The sequence below is a fragment of the Triplophysa rosa genome, linkage group LG16 (genome assembly GCF_024868665.1).
Source record: "Triplophysa rosa linkage group LG16, Trosa_1v2, whole genome shotgun sequence".
NCBI classification, from domain to species: Eukaryota; Metazoa; Chordata; class Actinopteri; order Cypriniformes; family Nemacheilidae; genus Triplophysa; species Triplophysa rosa.
This window is the reverse complement of record NC_079905.1, coordinates 2650236-2669313: the sequence shown is the minus strand read 5'-3', so window position 1 is coordinate 2669313 and position 19078 is coordinate 2650236. Positions and strand designations below refer to the sequence as shown.

At 40.6% G+C, this 19078-nt stretch overlaps 1 protein-coding gene across 3 annotated transcripts in view; it reads left to right on the top strand.

The window, feature by feature from the left end:
- Positions 1–1609: 1609 nt before the first annotated feature.
- The window catches only part of khdrbs3 (KH domain containing, RNA binding, signal transduction associated 3), a 92461-nt gene continuing 74992 nt past the window's right edge, over positions 1610–19078 (top strand). For 2 of the 3 annotated variants that reach the window (XR_008964524.1, XR_008964523.1), the window contains exon 1: positions 1610–2085. Coding sequence is in view for 1 of the 3 variants with exons in the window: in XM_057354575.1 (XP_057210558.1) it covers positions 1995–2085 (91 nt within the window). In the remaining 2 variants the exon portion in view is untranslated. The remainder of the gene's footprint in view (positions 2086–19078) is intronic. The other variant, XM_057354575.1, reaches the window with a different exon arrangement.

Sequence of the window (19078 nt, the reverse complement as noted above, 5' to 3'; positions counted from 1 at the left end):
ATGAGGGTTGGCGAAGACGGAGCGAGTTTGGCTCATCAGAACTTTAACATTCACTGTTATGCAACTTTCGCTTAGCCTACAGTCCATACGCCCACCTAAACCTCCACCTTTGCGTTTTCCATTATAATACATTCAAACAACAGAAAAGTTGAAAAGTACAGTAGAATGAGAGAGCCAACTCACATTGTCATATTGGTGATTTATTTAGCGCTTTAATCTTTATCTCTTTCAACAGGTTTAGAAAATACCAAAAAGAATTCATCACCCTAATGTAATTTGCGTCTTTGATGAACTGTGTGTGTGATGCTCCTAACTTGACCTTTGACCTCCTCACCCACATCTCCTGCACCCCTCCCATTCCGAAAATAAAAAGGGCACAGAGGTGAATAGATTTTTTCTCTTCCTTTGGCTGTATCTCTGTAGGGACAGCAATCTGAGAGCGCTTTTACCAAAACAATCCATTTTTCAATGACTGCATCTGGGAAACACACACAAGAAGCAAACCACTGTCGTTCTTTCTCCTCCGAATAAGCCAACACATACACGGTGCAACAAACTCAATGCACTTGATAAGTGAGCCGATGGTTTCCCAGTGGAGCACTAGCAGCATCTCCATCCGGCGTTCAATCTCTCGTGTTTCTCGTGCATGACCTCATCAGTAAGTTCTGAGCTGGTGCCAGTATTTTACAAGTTTAGACCTCCCCGGGCAACCTGTGGAGAGCAGGCTTTACAATAAAATGTAGAGATCTTAATTTTAACATAGCTTGCTTTCTGCAGACCCAGAGCATGCTTCTGACACGTCCCTCAAGGCAACACACATCAGATTTGACTGACACTCAATGCTGCCCTGTTTTGACATGGAGACAGAGTATCCCTGTGATTGGTAAGCCTGCAGCTGTGCGACCACTTTGACCCTACTTGGTTATTAATGTTGTGGGTTCCATAGAAATGTAGTGGGTGAAAGTGATGCCCAACAAAGTCTTGGCACTTTATTCAAACCAGACAAAAAGGGCCAAGAAACGTTTTGTATGCATGTCGCGTAGTTGTGCTTGGAGTGCAAACTTTCAGCTTTGAGAACAATTTAAGAATTAAAATATTTTAACAATTGTAGTTAATCTATGCTTTATTTCCTGCAAGCTTTTTGTTTTCAATGCTTTTTTTTAATTTAAAAAATCAAACTAAACGGATTAAAATACATAATAATAAAACCCAAATGATCTGAAGCGCTGCAGTTTGCATTTTTGCCAAATCATTTTGTCAAATGCCGTAACCAAGTTTAATGTTGTCTCCGTTGTGTACGATATTCCTCATATTCTGATGATTTCCTTAAGCCCGCCGGATCAATAAAAGCAAATATTGTGCAAATATCCCCATCCAGACATCACATTTAGCCACCATTGTTTTTTTTATTTTGTCTCAGGAGTCATTGATATCCATGTTTAACTGCAGTGAAAGATACACAAATCCCTAATGTAATTACTAACACTCTTGAAATTATGCTTTCCATGTGTACAAAGGTCTCCACAGATGACCACATTCTCCAGAAATTGCAGCACCTCGGACAGTTCCACCCGCGCTCCGCCCTCCGGGAATGATTGACATCTAGGTATCCGATATATCTCGTCAGCCGCATCCAATCAACGGAGGATGTGGGACTTGCCGCTGTTGCCTGTGGATACAACAGGGGGAGCTTGAAAGCGCTTGTTTACTGTGGAGAGAGGCAGTCTGACCGGAGGAGACGTGTGTAACGGACGCATTTCCCGCAGATGGGATAAAAGCGAAGCGCATGGCACCAGTTATCCACAGCGTCGCTACAGACAAACACAAACTCCTGGTTTTGTTGTAGATGCTCATCGGCTGTTAATAGAACCTTTGGGGGTTTTCCCTTTCATGACTGGTGCGTGTCTGTCTGGTTTGCTTTAGGACAAAAGAAGGATAACTGTCGTTTCGTCTTTGCCCACAAGCTTTTTACTGGACCGGACGCACTGGGTGAGATGGATATCGAAAAGTACCTGCCACAGCTGATGGCGGAGAAGGATTCTCTGGACCCGTCCTTCCAACAATCCTTGCGGCTTCTGGATCAAGGTTTGTCCCGCTGAATCCCCGTCAAACTACGGCGCACCTCTTTTACGCAATGTTTTGTGTATTTAGCGCATTACTGGCTAAAGTCTAAAATAGTAGATTATATTTTATTATCGTGTTTACATCTTCTATATTCGGTTCCATAAATATTTTAACATTCTGTTTGCTGAATGTAATCAAGTATCCTGTACCTGTCTGTTGGAATGCATCAAACTAGTAAATGTAGGCTAGATTAGATGTTATTTGGATAAATCGTTTGGATAAAAATGCCTGTTAAATACACACATGTAAATGTAATCGTCAAATGCTCTGGTCAATATATTACTCAATAAGGAAAACATAAAATTCTGAAAGATTTATAGACGCTGATATACGTATAAGGTTGTTGAGCAATTACGCGTTTTCATTCCTCAAGAGCATGAGCTCATTCGCACGTCTATTTCGCAGGGTAGCAGATCTGAATCCAGTGAGACTCGAATCATTAATTAATCCGATTTAAGAGCGTCGCGTCAAAACGAGATCTATCTGAAGTCTGATTGTAGCTCGCGCACTTAGTCGCGTCTCCGCAATGAAAGGGAAGTCTTTTGGGCATCTAAAACAAATTAACAGCGAACGAAGTGTGTTCAACAGAAAGGGTTTAATCCGTTCTTAACGTTGTAGTCTTGGCCTATTTAAAGTATTAACAGCATATAGATGGAGAGAAACGCAGCTGAGGTCTCCAAACTGGGGTTTTCAAAGTTTTAGAAAAACCTTTAGGAAAGAGATCTGAAAGTCCTTTTTCTTTCTTCATTCCAGTAAAGCATATGGTTTTATTATGGTAAAAGTGTATTACCATGTTTTTTTTGACAGATTTTGATTATTTGAATTATGATAGTTTTACCACAAGTACCTATTAAACTATGGTTACTATATCGTATCGAAATGGAAATGCTTAACACAGCTATTTTGTCTTCGGGAACAGTTTAGGTTTTCTGTATGAGTAGCAATAAGAGAGAACAGTTTGAGTCACAGAAGTCTCATATATTCATGTTTTTGTATTTGTTAAAAAGTTACTCATGAAACAATTTAATGCTAATGTGACGTCTTTAGATCTGCTGTACTGGTATGTTGGAGATGCTGTGAGGTAGAGTCATTCTTGAATTAAAGCGACGGGATGAGTGACTTCCGACTGTTACTTTTCCACTTTGCTCAGTGGGGTGACTGAATGTCTAGCAGCTCACCGGTGGGGTCTATTAAAGCATTTCTGCAGGTTCAGCATAACACGACACATGTTCTTTCTGTGCAACTGCTTATACAATAATGGCGTTGGGATGGAGTTGAGACTCTTGCTTCAGGCTAATTCTTTAAGAGATATTTCGCCTAAAATGGTTTGACAAGGCAACATCTGTGAAATGTTTGCTCTTTGGTTGACTGTTACTACAGTATACAAACCTCTCTGACGGGTCATACCTGATCTGGCCTTACTGCTCACAGAATGAGATCTTGGCCAAAATGTTGAATTTTGCTTCTTAGTATGATTATGACATATATCTTTTTTCTCTCTCTCTCCCTCCGAGATGCCAGGCGAAGACTATTGTTGAGATATATTCAGACGAGGAAAAAGTTCTGTTGGCGGTAACCGAGATTTCCGCAGCGATATCGGGTTTGGTGTGAGAAAGACAGAGTGTTTCTGTCAGGACGGAGAGCCGGGGTATAACCAGCGTCGAGGCAGTGCTAATACATTTTCACACTTTCACACTCAGCACTTTTCCGTCCTATCACTCCATCTCTCCACTTATCAATGCTGTCTCTTTCTTTTCAAGAAATAAGCTGGCCTTTTAGCAGGGGGACAGGAGGCATGATGACACAAGGACAGATTTTAAACATCTACACCGTTCTTGGACGAGAAATTAGTTCTCGAACCACCACCGAGAAAGGGAGAGAGGGACGGGGGTAGAAGCGAGCGAGCGAGAGACTGCTTCATGAGTTTATTTGCTCGTTCATTAAGAAAGACGCAATTTGCAAGTAATTAGCAAACATCTCTGAATGTTTTATTGGCAGAAATCAGCTGAGGCGTCCTGGGGTTTGGAGATGTTTGCGTGGCTGCCAAATCTTCAGAATAAGACGGCGCTCTTATCTCCAGCACACCACAGATGGCTCACGGTGTCACGTCGAGGAGCTCTCATCTTAAAATTCTTAACTAAATTATGTAATTGGCAGAGGATGAGAGACGACACACTGTACAAATACACATGCCGTATACACAGGCGTTCGTGCGCACGAATACACTGCAGCTCCGCACGTCGCTGAACAGATCTTCGCTGGTTGGAAACGGATGAAGTGGGAGTTTTATTAAACAGTCAATAAACCCCTAAATCTCACACGGTCTTTAACTCGGCTGCTTTAGAAAGTGTGGGACGCGGTTATGAGGAATTAACTGTAATTACTCTCCATTAAATTAAAAACTGATCCATAATTGTGGCTGGAAAACATTTAATTCACCAGTTAATACAAAAAAAACTCACATATACCTTGTTGCAGGTTCCAAAAGAATGTCTTTTTTATCTCTTGCCTCTTACATCACGTTCAAATTTTTTACATTTACGCAAGAGGAAGAGCGAGATAAATGATCTTCCTTTAGCCCATCTTTTGCTCCAACCCTTAAAGACAAAATAAACAAGGCGCTGAGCATGTACGACGTAAGATGTCTGTAAGATACACTGTAGATTCAGGATGACACATTGATTCCATGCTATCATACAGAGATCTTTAAAAAAAATAAAATGTTTTTTTCTTGCCCTCTGGTCCGTGGCTGTATGCCGGCTTTCTAAACCACCCACCAGCTAACAGAAACAGCGCCTGGCAATGCATCAAAGCTTGAGAGATAGAGATAGAGATAGAGCGATTGAGCAAGAGAAAGAGATAAATTGAGAAAGCAGTGGCGCTTGATTGAGATGATCATGGCTGTCTCACTGATGCTCTGTGCGGCAGCTTTATCTTCACGTCTGTTTGGATGACTGATTTGAGTTCAGATTGGTTGTTAATAATATAATGATCAAGGTGAATTTTATATACGGAAAACTGACCTGGGGTCAGCTCTGGCTGCTCACAGGCTTGCAGGCAGGTTTATTAACCCTTCGATGCATGACGAGTTATTCAAGTAACAGATCATACAACATTTTTAACCAGTGGTTCTTCAACTTTGCCGTTGTGTTGGGTGCATCGTTTTGTGGCCCCCCAAATAACGACTTATAATCTTAAACTTGGAATTTGAATTAAACCAAAAACATTCAGTTTTACAATGCTGGAACTTTGTGGTTATTTTTCTGATATTTGATTGCAAAAAATTATGATAAATTTCTGTTTTTATTTAGTCACTATTTGAGGCATCTATGATAAATCTTACGTATAGCTGACAAAATGTATAATGCATCTGTAGATTATCTACTACAATGTTGGGTTGCAAAGAATAGTGCCTCTCTCCAAATGCATTGCTTTGGGAAAAAAACAATGAATGTATTTTTTTGTAATATGAAGTGACTTTTATTTTAAAATTTGTGCAACAGAGGGTTAAAGTCATTAGTATTTACACTACAAATAAGTGCAAACCAAAAGATCTGAGTGCAACATGAAAATATATGCAGTTTTCAATGTTGCATGTGATTTGAATTGTTTTGTGCATCTCTATCTGTTATATTTTATAATGACTTGGTAGAAATTGGATCCATATTTTAGTAAATGTAACGCTATTCTTTTATTTGCTTGCTCTTGCGTAGGCAGCTAATGGCAAGTGCTTTATTGCAGGAAGTCTTTTTGACGAAAGGATTTATATAGACATCATCTTTCCGTCTCCCTTTCTCTCTCTCTTTGACTTTCTCTCTATGTGTATTGAGAGCTGTTTCCTAAGAGACTCGAACCGTTCCTCATAAAATCTAATGACTGCTTGTTAACTGCAGTCAACACATTGATTTTACCCTTAACATCTGATTAAAGTTTAGTAGTCGTGTCAAAGAATCGGCTAGCATGGTTGCGCCAGATCGCCTGATACTCAAAATATAATTTGTGTCAATAACAACATCAGTCGTAATTCCAAGATTAAAACACTCCCGTTTCCGTTCCAAACAGTTGACCTTGCACAAACTCACCCCGTTGGTTGAGTCAGCGTTCTTTTGTTGTTCCTTCAAGTTTAACAATTGAATAAGCCACTTAAACAATCACAAATCGAGTTTGTTTTATGAGTAAGACCAGCCCATGAATGTCAGGTGTGACGTTGAAAGAAACCGTTTTCATAGTTTGCAAAATGCAACGGATTGTGCGTCACCTCACACATTCCCATTCTCGACCAGCGCTGTTTCTAGAGCTCTTCCACAGGTGTAATCGTCTTCAGCAGGCCTTGCGTGATGGGATGGGTGATTTTAAAGCATTCTCATCCCCCATAAAACGCACCGATGTGGAAAACGTGCCGCGCTTCTCATTTTCTTTGAGGGTTGGAAAAAAAGATGACAGTTTTGTGCCCGCGTTTGTCAGTCTCAGCAGTTTCCGCGTGGGGGCTTTCTCAGGTCAGCTCGAAAACAAATGAGCCTGGAATCTCAGACGCCGAGCACTGATTCGACACCACGGGTCAGGGATAATGAGCCGGAGCGTGTAACTGTGAAATACTGTCTCTGCGTGTTTGAGCAAACCGAGGCACTCCCGTACTCCCTCCCACCCTCTCCGACTTGCCCTTGAGAACTACAAAATACGTGGCGTGATGTGCGGCGCTCTTACAGAGCGATCTGTGGCTACGCATAATCCCCAGTGCTGCAGTGTTTCCTTGAATCGCTGAGAGAGACTTTGGGCTTTCGTCCAATAAAGAAACCCTTCACCAAAAAGGTAAATTCTGGCGTCATTAACTTTTTTTAAGCCTCTTGTTATAGGGTAAACTGACCCCAAAGCACTTTGAAAAGTGTCATCTGAAAGTGTCCTGATTTTGGTTATTTTCATGCCGTTTGGAACTAAAGCACGAGCACACAATACATCATTGCATTATCCCTGTATAACTGTTAATTCATTTTAAGTTTGTGTTGTTTACATTATGCACGTACGCGCCGGTTGCCAACAGAACACAGACATTTGACGCAGTTTCACTTACCTCGTGCAGTTTATGTCCGGCATCTTTTAGCGCTAGGACTGTTCCATCTTTCAGTTTCAAACGATCTCCAAATCCAGCATTATATCCACCATTTATATAACATTCCTCACCGAAATGCAGTGAACTAACAAACACAGCTGAAGTTTAGTACCACAAACGAAGCGTATTGATGGGAGTGCTCTTTCTCCCGGTCTGGCTGGTTAACGCGTGGACGTGCTCTTTTTCTCGCTCTTGCTGGTTGACGCGTGGGCGTGCTTTTCCAGCAGAATCATCCAATAAGGGACTAAGAAAAGTTGTTACACGTGGGAATTTCATGTTCACATTTTTTTCCCGGAAACCTATTCAAACCCTAGGGGGGTTGTTCGAGCACAGAAATACTACGTGATACGTCTAACTCGTTTTTTGACAAGTTGACCATGTTAAGCATGAGAAGCCAGCACGTTTAACATTGCAAGAATGCATGAAACACTGTTGCACCACCCCTTTAAGTATAATAATAAACTCATACAAAACTGTAGAATAACACAATTGTATCTTTGGCAATTATGTTGTGAATATAAAATCTGAAATAGATACAAATTTAGATAAAAAAAGTTATTTTATCAAGCCGCTTCTTGTGGTCTCGCCCTGAGAGATGCTTTTAAAACCATATACTGACGGAATTCTGGTCTTTTATTGGCTGATTTTGTCAAAGTCATTTATTCAAAAGTACATTTTTGGTTTTGTAGCGAAAGAAGTTAATATGTTTAAACATTCAGATTTATGCTCGGGGACGGATTATGACTTTGATGTGCCCTGGGCACTGACGTTTCAAAGGCCCCCTGGCATCACATATTTGACAAGAACAGTGTTGCACGTATGCCCAAATACACAAGACTCATCAGAACGCATCTTTGCGTCTAAAAACGCATGACACAGCGCTCAGGAATGGTTTGAAAAAGTGCAGCGCAAACCTTGTGGCACTCTTTTGATAACATTTACATTGATGCATTTGGCAGATGCTTTTATCCAAAGCGACTTACATTGCATTGTACTTTACATTTGTTTCTGACTATGTGCAATCCCCTGGGAACGAACCCATGATCTTGGCGTTGCTAGTGCCATGCTCTAACCACTGAGCCACAGGAAAGCTAACAGAAATTGCCATATGCCAAGTTGCAATTTTAAACAAAAGCTTATGACACTTGTCCCGCCTTTGGGGTCTTCTGATTGGCCAACTACTGTGGAACTGACATTGATGAGCTGCGCTGTGTGTAAAAATTGAAATTATTTCAACTTGACACAGCGTATTAAAACCATGGTGCTTATGTGAGAGACACTGCAAATGGCGCGAGACGCAGGCATAACAGTTAAACACGTCCGTTCAGAGCGTGTTTACATAGAAAAACTGTATAAAAGTTGTTCAGCAGAATAGAAAAACGTCTTCCGTGTAAAATGCACAAAAAAACAACACAAATTGGTTTATTTATATCTCGCAGTACTCGACACCTAAAAAAGCTTCTGACCTCTCCAACACACTTTACGTGGGAATAAATTTATGCCTCGCATAATTTACATTTCCGCATTAAGAAGACTAGCATTTGACCATGCGTGCATTATGCAATATCAATCACCAAAGCATTTAACGTTATCTTAATAAAAAAGTTGGTTTTAAATTAGCTGAGAGGTACTGTATCTTTCGTGATTTCCTCAGAGAAAACTCTTCCACAACGTAATCCAAATCCAGCTGTCTCACAATACTGCATTTAATGGCCATTAAAGACAGCGAACTGAGATGTCTTTGACGCATTTCTATGGTTTTCAACTCATTTTGTTATTTTGCCTTCTACTGTCTTCTACACGTGACTTCTGCGCGCTTATATCACACAGTGTTTTTTTACTCGCCTCTAGATGTCCCTCTCAACAGCGCGGCAATGCATTAGGATTATTTATTTGATTTGTTCGCTATGGTTAATACTTCACAACTGAAAAAAGAATCCCTTTATTCCACAGTATTCAGTGCTTCTTTATTGACAAATTAAAAAATAAATGAAAAATGTACACATATTAAATTTGACATGGCCCCCTGCTGGTCTAGTGCCCTGGGCACGTGCCCGGTAGGCCCGGTAGGCCCGCCCCTGCTTTAATCCATCCCTGTTTATGCTGTCACAACAGGGTTTTGCGATCATGAAAAACAGTCAAGTGACAATGCAAAATATCGGCAGATGTCTATGCCTGCTTATGACTTCAGAATATTTTCAATTCTTTTTAAATGACTCAATTTTACTTTTGGGTGAACTGTTCCTTTAAATAATGCCCAAGCTCCTTGTTTGCAGAAGGAAAGGCTTTGTACCAGACAGGACGTGGGCTCAAGACAGCTCAACAGTCCTTAAAGCTAGCGTTCAGTATTTACAATAGTGGACTGTCTGCTAACCCTTCAACCAACGGCACTACGTAACGTTAATCTAGGCCACCAATCCGCCCCTGTGGTTCTTCTCTCCTCAATTATACAGTATTAATCTTTCACCGCTGCAGGACGTTAATGCATCGCTCAGAAGAGCACAGGACAGTACAACAGCAGCCCTGGATAACAGACGATAAGAGAGAGAGAGAGCGAGCGAGCGAGAGAGTCTGTTAATCAGTATGTCTTTGTGCTCCGGGCTTCAGTTTGAATAAGGCCGCACTCCTCCGTAGGGAGAAAGTTATTTATGAAGGGCCGCCACCAAATTAAATTTCAAAAGGAAGGGAGAGAAGGCAATAGGCTGGCGAAATGGAAGAATGAAATTGGAAACGCAACGGATGAAAAGATAGAGGTAAACCGCGAGAGGGACACGGTCAGGATGTATAAGGGACAAATAAAGAAAGAGATGAGGAGGAGAATATGACAGTATGTAAATTGGAGGGCTCTTCATAGTGTGAGTTGTTGGACTGAAGATGGCTCTCGGATGCAGATGGCGGGGTGGAATTGCTTCTGTCAGGAGGAGAGAGAGGATAGCTGGCGGAGAGGCTGGATTTGTTGGACGGGGTATCACTGGAAGGCGGGACGGATATGGGTGTGATCGAGAGAAATCTGCGATCTTCACACATTAGGAGGTGTTTTTCGTGTTCTCGCGACGCAGGGTGTTTCTCAAATCCAACGGCTTCCACTTGGGATGCTAAAGTTGCCCACTGGAAGCTCAGTATGTGTGCGATTGTCTCTCTGCGTGTGTGTGTGTAGTGATGAGTTGAAAATGCCTGTTACAGGTACTCAATTTGAATTCAAATCAGGATTCAAATGTGAACTTAATGAAGTGGAATCAAAATGAATTAAAACTCCAAAGATATACTTATAACTGTGCTAATATAATACCTAGAAATAACAATGAAATTTAAAGCTGAAGTTTGTCAAGGCAAAACTTTGCGTGTTGTAAAGTTTAAAAAGAGTTTGAAAGTCTTCGGTTTGAAGGTTTTATAGCAGACGGTTGGAGATCGGTTGGATAATTCGCCCAAAAATGAATGATGACTTTCTTCTGCAGAACTCAAAAGTTGGTAACAAAACAACAGCGGTACCCAATGACTTGCATTGGTTTTGTGTCCATACAATAGAAGTGAATGCGGACCGCCGTTGTTCGATTACCAGCGTTCTTCAAAATGTATGAAATGACAAGAGGGTGAGTAAATGATGACACAATTTTCATCTTTGGGTTAACTATCTCATTTTAAGTTATGTGTACTGTCGGATGCAAGTGTAGATGTGTGTCCGAAAAACTGAGAAAATGGCCTCGATGTTTCTTGGTTTGTCGATTTTGTTGGTACTGTCATTTTTCCTGTATGTTTTTTCGTTGAATCTGAGCATAATTGAGCCAAAGCTGTTTCATAATAGGCCCAAATGTTCAAAACCCAATATTGACATATTGAAAGTATTCCGCTTTTGTAATGGACAAGTGGCTTAAAAGCTTTTGATTTCATCTTATATTTAGTCATAAACAAGACAAAAATAAACCTCAGTCACAATATGTTACATAATGTTGCATCTCAACTTGTTTTAAGGATGTTTAGACAAATACTTTTTTGCAGTGAAAGCACAATATGTTCAGCTCGAGGATATCTCGAATGATTAAAGTTCTATGAAAAACCTGTAATGTGTCTGCTGATGATATCATCCGGATGTGCTCTCTTATTATATAATCCTTGTAATGGTCAAGAACGGCCTTTGAAAAAATCAAGCTTCCCCCACTGTCTCCATCTCACACGCATTACTCTCAGCGCTTTACTAAATAACTTCTTTCTCCAAAAGCCTGAAAATCCACTTAAGTTTCATTTACCGATATCCTGTTTCTTCGCTTCTGTGCTATTAAAGATTCATGCCCCTCCATAGCGCTGCTGGATCTTCAGTTTTTCCCCCATTATACCCTATAACGCTTTGTGTGTGTGTGCGCGTGATGCCTTTTCTCTTGTGTATGGAGGTCTAAAAGCTCTGAGTTGGGAGCTTTATGCGGTTACTTATTTATTTTTTGTACAAGCATGTAAAGAGGAGGAGAGGCGCTTACACCCATCGGTTCCAGCGGCTCCTGGGGGTCTGCCTGGTTCTGTTGTTAAAACATGATTACGGGGCATTTTCTCTCTCTATAACGTCAGGTCAATAAACATCTCGAATAATTATTACAACAATTATACACTTAAATTGTTGGCTTGAGTAAGTGAACAGCATGTGCTGATGCAAGACTTTTTATTGCTGATGAATTATGGGTAATCTGTATTCCTTATACTTTGCAAAGGAGCAGTGTTCTACACTTTTATAGCATTTCGTTTTTTTTCCGAGAAGTCTACTTATGATTTTAGACCATAAAAAGGGGTTGTTGTTTAGTTTTTTATGACCACCTTCTCTCTGACCCTTTAATTGATCAGGTCATGTTGGTATCTTTAAAGCATGTAATTGTAAATGACCTTGGTCTAATCTCGTGTGTTTACACCTGTCAGAGTATATGCTGTGTTGCTGAATGCTGATGTGTAAAAAATGGGCGGTCATATGTTGCAAATGTGATATCGTAACCTTGTTATTTGAAACATTTGCAAACAGTTGTTTTTATTAAAGCTGCAGTTTGTAATGTTTGCCCCATCACTGTCTCTTTTTGAAGCATAAAATTATAGGTTCAATTATGGAAAACATAACATAAAAAAAAACATAAAATTACATCTTTATGTGGGTTGAAGTCAAATGACGTTACCCATGATACCCGACAGCTCAAATGATAATTCATCAATTTAAGCTCCCCTGATAGCACAAATACATCTGGAAGACGTCTATTTGATGTCTGCATTTACATCTGCAAGATGTACTTTTTGATTGTTTGCTCATCTCCAACACATCTCTGAGATGTTTCCTGTCAGATGTCATTTAGACATCTAGAAGATGTCTGTAATATGTTTACGATTTACTGATTATGCGAAACTGCTCTTTCTAAGACATTTATCAGATGTTTTACACATCTCCAACTTTAGCAGACATCTTTAGCAGACAGTTTGGACTTTTAGTTTGTTTCTTTTGAGTTCCTGTTTCCTGTCCTGTTTTGTAGTCATTTGTAGTCTTTTGTTTATTGGTGTCCTGTTAGCCCTTTTTAGTTTGTGTTTTTATACCCCAGTGTTTCATTTGTCTAGTGTCGATTGTTGTTAATGTTATGTTGGTGTCTGTCTAGTTTATTTTTGGATGTTTAGTGATTACCCTATGGATTATATTAAAAACCAAAACTGCGTACGGGTCCGCTCTCTGTCTTCCTTTACTGCAACGTAACACTTGTGAAGCGGGGTAAGATAAGGATGCTGTTTTGAGCATTGCTTTTTATGTGGCTTACTTGATCAATCACTTATTTTTGTTAATTTTTTCACTGAAATGTACAGATTGTAGCTTTAAACAGCAAAAAATCCAGTTTTGCACGATAGAACATCTCTTGTTTTTTTTGCAATGCAGGATGTTTTTCCGATCCAGCGGTTTCCCCTATGAGAAACTCTCACAGTGTTTGTTTGTGTTAACTAAAGTTCACATTTCTTGTAATTGCAGATTTTGTCTGATTTACTTGCTTCTTTGTGTAAAGATTAGGAAAACAAATAGCGTAGCTGCTTTTCGTTGATTTTCCCTAAATCTTCTCCCCACGTTTACTGTCAGAACATCTGGTGTTCTTCTATCGTTACACTAAGAACATATTTCTTATGTGTTTTAGTCGAAGTGTTACATAAACACGCATGGCTGTGCTCAGAGAATGAAATCTCATTGACAGTTCCCAGCAAACATCTGCACCCCTGTGTGTTTCGTTTTAATGCACTACATACTTTGACGTGGAGTTCAAGGTACCTGCTTCACTTTCTATCTGTATTTCTCTTTCTGTTTCTTGGCTGTAAAATTAAAAACGGGAAGTCTGTTTCTAAAAATATGTACTGAATTAAATCCATTGCCTACTTCTTGACCATTAAAACAGTACGTTCTATATAGTATGTTTGGGTCTCCCTGTTGAAAAAACCAGCATATGCTGGTCTGGTATGTTTTGATTCTGGTTTGTGCTGGTTTAAGCTGGTCACGTGCTGGTTTAAACAGGTCAAACCAGCATCAAAACATACCTAACCCAGCATATGCTGGTTTTTATGCTATATGCATACTTTCCATGTTTTGTCCCATGACCTCAGATGTTGTTTAACAAGTGCAATTTAACAACAGGAAATGCATTTCTTTGCACCTACTGTATATCATTAACGTTTTAAAGTCACTGAGCAAACCTTTAGTTTGCTGTAATTGCACATAATGTAGAACTGAAGCTTGACAGTAAAGCGAGAGAGAAAGGCCTGCTTCATCTGTACATTGATGGACTTTGTTTGAAAGGTCAGAGGAACGTACAGCACTAACAGGAGCTACCAGTCAAATGTTATTGGATCAGCGGATCGTATTGTACTCGTCTGGCTTTAAGCGCTTTTGTAGGTCATTTTCTTCCCGTTCATTTTTTTGTTGTTAGTCTAACGCTTGACTTCTCTGTCTCTCTCGTTCTAGCTCTCCTTTTTAATAAAACTCGTTTTGTTCCCATTGTTCGAGCCGTTGTGTCTCGACGCGCTGTCGGACTTCAGTGCTTGTTAAGGTCGGCGTGGCCGTCAGAGCCACGAACAGATTTGAGCGGTGTAGCTCATTAAAGACGCTCGGCCCTCCCTCTCGCCGTCTGTTTTCTTTCCTCTGCCTGGAAACTTTTCACCGTGGGCAGTCTGTTCTGCGCTCATTCTTTTCCCTTCCGCTTTTGTCTGAAAAGCCATTAGCGGAGATGTCTTGGTGGCCGGCGAGGGCTCTTTTCACCCCGTTGCTCAGTTAAAGTGATTTAGAATCACCTGCGAGAAAATTCAGAACTGGAATTATATTCGGTGTAGCGTATTTATTAAAAAATCCCATTTTGTGCTTGACTGTTGGGGTTTTTCAATGACCACTTTCTGAAAAGCAGGATGGCTAATGACCAATACAATGCTATGTGTAATATTTGTCAATGTTTGCATGCTAAGGCACCCCCTGGAAATACAGTATCAAGGGATTTTGCATTTATAATGTGACATTTAAGCCACCAGCATTGTGAAAATGTTGTAACCAGTTTTCCTGTACACACCTCCCGTCTGCCATTGGTAGAACAAACAGATAGCACATTGTCTTGATCTTAAATTAAGACAAAACTCGACACTAGAAATTAATAACATCTTGAGGTCTATAATGAACATAATATGGACCACAAAACCAGTCTTGCGTAGCATGGGAACATTTTTAGTATAGCCAAAAATACATTGTATGGGTCAAAATTGTCGATTTTTCTTTTATGCCCAAAATCATTAGGATATTAATTAAAGATCATGTTCCTTGAAGATATTTTGTAAATTTCCTACAGTGCAGTCATCAAAACTTTATTTTTGTGAGTAATATGCTATGCTAAGGACTTCATTTGGACAACTTTAAAGGCTCAGATTCCAGATGTTCAAATAGTCGAATCTCAGCCAAATATCGTCCTATCCTAACAAACCACACATCAATGGAAAGCTTATTTATTCAGCTTTCAGATGATGTAAAAATCTCATTTTCTGAAAATTGACCCTTAAGACTGGTTTTGTTGTCCAGGATCACAAATTATACTCATCTGTTATTTTTATCTAGTTTTAAGGTCCACATTCAAACTTGCATTGCGCATATGAGCTCCATGTGCTGGTACATGGTTACCGCTAGGCCAGCGTTATAAAGAAAAGTAACACCAAGACATTTATTTATTGCTAAGTTCAATCACTAACAGTCTGTCCATGCTGCCGTTAGAAAAGAACTAGCGCATTTCATTGAAAGGGTCTGAAGTGTCACATGTCTGTGTCTGGAGACATGATTAGAGTGATCCTGCAGATGTGGCAGTACATACACACAGCAGCAGCCTCCTGTGAGAGCATAAGATAAGGAAGATAGACACCGGCCTGCTTATAGATCTGTGGTTTAGAGGTGTTGAGACACTGGTTCTAATTGCAGAAGAGGTGAGATATAACTTGTGCTAAGGATGCTGAGGACACGAGGAGGAGAGGGAGAGAAGAGAACAGAAGAGGAGGAAAGGGTTGGGAGTTGAGGGATAGCAGTGAGCGAGAGGAAAGAGGGGAGTACACTCCTAAAAATAAAGGTGCTTCAGAAGGTTCTTCGATGCCCTAGAATAACCTTTTTTGTCTAAATGGTTCCATAAAGAACCTTTAAAGGGAACCTCCGCCGAAAAATGAAAATTCTGCCATTAATTACTCGCCCTCAAGTAGTTTAACATCCCTAGGACCTCCGTTTTTCCCCAGAACGCAGATTAAGGTAGTTTTGGAAGCTTTCTGACCCAATGCAACCAAACGTCAAAGCACTGAAAGTGCGTAAAGACATTGGAAAAATAGCCCACGCGACTCCTGTGGTTCAGTATTAATTAATTTAATGCGACGAGGATTCTTTTTGTGCGCAAACAAACAAAAATAACGACTGTATTCAAAAACTTCCTGATTTGAGTGTTAGTTTCCAGCGCGCGTTTCCGAGAGCCACGCGACACAGAGCTGCACATCCGGGCTCTACGTCAGAATCCAGCATCAGCACCATGCGCATGCAATCTTTGGAGGAGTCAGAAAGCTTCCAAAACTACCTTAATTTGCGTTCTGGGCAAAAACGGAGGTCCTAGGGACGTTAAACTACTTGAGGGTGAGTAATTAAAGGGTAAGTTCGTCCCAAAATCAAATTTGTGTTTTTTTTTTTTTCTCACCCACATGACCTTGACAACAACTATAACCATGATGTCTATGAGGAGGCCTGGAAATCGGATGTCACCTAAATATCTTTATTTGTGCTCCGAAGACACCGGGAGGGCTTAAAACATGTTGAACGTCACAAATTTGATTTTGGGGTGAACTTACCCTTTTAATGGAAGAATTTTCTTTTTTGGGTCGGAGGTTCCCTTTAACACCCGAAGAACCTTTCTGTTTCACAAAAGGTTCTTCAGATTATAAAAAGGTAAGAAAGAGATGGTTCTTTAAAGAACCTTTGACTAAATGGTTCTTCTATGGCATCGCTGTGACGAACATTTTAAGCACCTTTATTTTTTTAAGAGTGTAGCTTAGTAGCATACCATAGTAGCATAAATGACAATGGTAGTCAAATGTGCCCCCGAACTGTTTGCTTTCCTACATTCTTCAAAATATCTTCTTTTGTGTTCAACAGAAAAAATACAGTTATAAAGCAATTTTTCCTACTATGCTAGTCAATGGTGGCCAAGAACTGTTTGGTTACAATCATTCTTCCAAATATCTGTCTCTGTGTCTCATCAGAACAAGCTCAAGAAATGTACACAGAGGGTGGGTAACAGAAATCAGAATTTTCATTTTGGGTAAACTGTTCCTTAAATTTTGCATATGTGTGTGTGGTTGAGTGTTTCGTTTGGTGAACTGATACATGTAGCTATTCTGTGTTAGATTGTTCTGGAAACACTAGATGAGAGTGATAGTAAAGACAAAGTCTGTGTGTGTGGTGTGTTGTCCGTGTTCTCCCCGCAGTAGGATCAGATAAGGGCTTTCACGGAGGAGATACGAGCTCATTTTACACATCCAGACACACGAGCCCAATCCACAGCGATACACAAACACTCGAGAAGATTGAGTGTCCGAGAGCGGATCAAAGAATCAGACCCGCGTCTCAGAGACACGAACCAGACGAATGAGCGTGTGTGTTTGTGGCCGTGAGAGATGGAGAGAAAAAGATTTGAAGGGAATAAAGTGACGGGTCGGCTCAACGGGTGGACACGGTATGAGAAATCAACCAAACGCTGCTTTATCAAATTCTGATGTCGTACGAGAAGATAATAACACTGAGATAATGCTCTAATGAAAGGTGCGTGTTTGTGCGAGCGAGAGATAGAGTTTTTGAGATTGTGTGTTCACAAATATCACAAATTTGGATTGTAAATGGACCCGCCTACTGTCAATCTATCACCCCTCACAAAATCACATGTACTGTATCCGCAGTATTTGTTCTTGGTATTAACGAATTTAAACATCCTAAGATTCCACTATCGCATTGACAGTGCGTGCACACGCACAGCTGCAGCTCTAGACGGCCTCTTCCGCGTGTGGCGCGCAGACGTTCAGCCGGAATCCCAGCGGCATCCGTCAAACAAACCTCGCTGTCGTTCGGCAAATATTACCCGAGCTGTTTATCCAGTCTTCCCCTGCCTAAAAATAAACAAGAGCCGATTAATTAATGACAAACACACACAGAGATGAGATGCAAATAAACGCGCACATCCAGCGAATTAACGGACGCGCGCACACGCCCATGGGGCGGGCGGTTCTGCGCTCCCGTCTCGGTTTAATTTGAATTGGCATGCTCGGAAACAGCTGGGCACAGCTCTGTCAACCAAACACAAATAACAAACAGCCGTCCCCATAGACGGCTGAATTATCATATTTATGGTGTCTCGTGACCCTGTGAGTTCCATAATGAAATGTGCTGATTCTGATCAGATGGATGGCTTTTATGCAGATGTGTGTGCGTGATGAAGGAAACATCAAGAAGTTTGCTTGTCCCCTCGCTTTGGACATCCGAAAATGAAAATGTACAGTATTAACCCTCATGTCATTTCGAACCTGTTTGACTTTCTCTCTTCTGCAGAACACAAACGATGTTTTGAAGAATGTTAGTAACCGAACAACATCGGCCCCCATCATTGTACGGACGCAAAACCACTGTGACACTTCTCAAAATATCTTCTTTTGTGTTCCACAGAAGAAAAAGTCATAGACAGATTTGTGTTTACTCGAACAAACACACTGATCCTTGTAAATCCCATGAGCCAGATTCTGTCCGGTACACTAGATGTTTGTGCATTAGAAAAATTGCATTTGACTTTAAACAGGTCGCATACAATAAAATATTGACATTGCCGACGAGAATGACCGTATTTCACTGTCCAAAGCCTATCCGCTAGGGCTGTGACAGGAAGGGCGATCCATCAGGGATAAAGTGTTCTGTTATTGAGGGACGGTATTGAGTGGGAATGCAGCTGAATGGAATCTCTGCCTAGCTCATCTGGGATATTGATCCGGTTCTGGTGAATTAATGGTGACATTCCTGCAGTTTGCACAAAGGGTAGAGCATTGTTGTCTTTGCGGGATCAATCACCAGTCAGAGCGGTTTGTCAATAGGGAAGAGTGACCGGTTTGGCATGGATTTAGAGGTGTCAAAAGGGTATAAGTGTGCACACACACACACACTTAGTATAGCAACCGCATCATCAGTCTGAAACCTAGAGACAAACTTTATAGTTGTTGTGGCAGATAAAGTTTTAATAGCCGTGTCACGTGTCAAATTCTCAGTTGCATGCAAAAAAAAATGCATTCCAAGTATACTCACATAGGTATTTTACC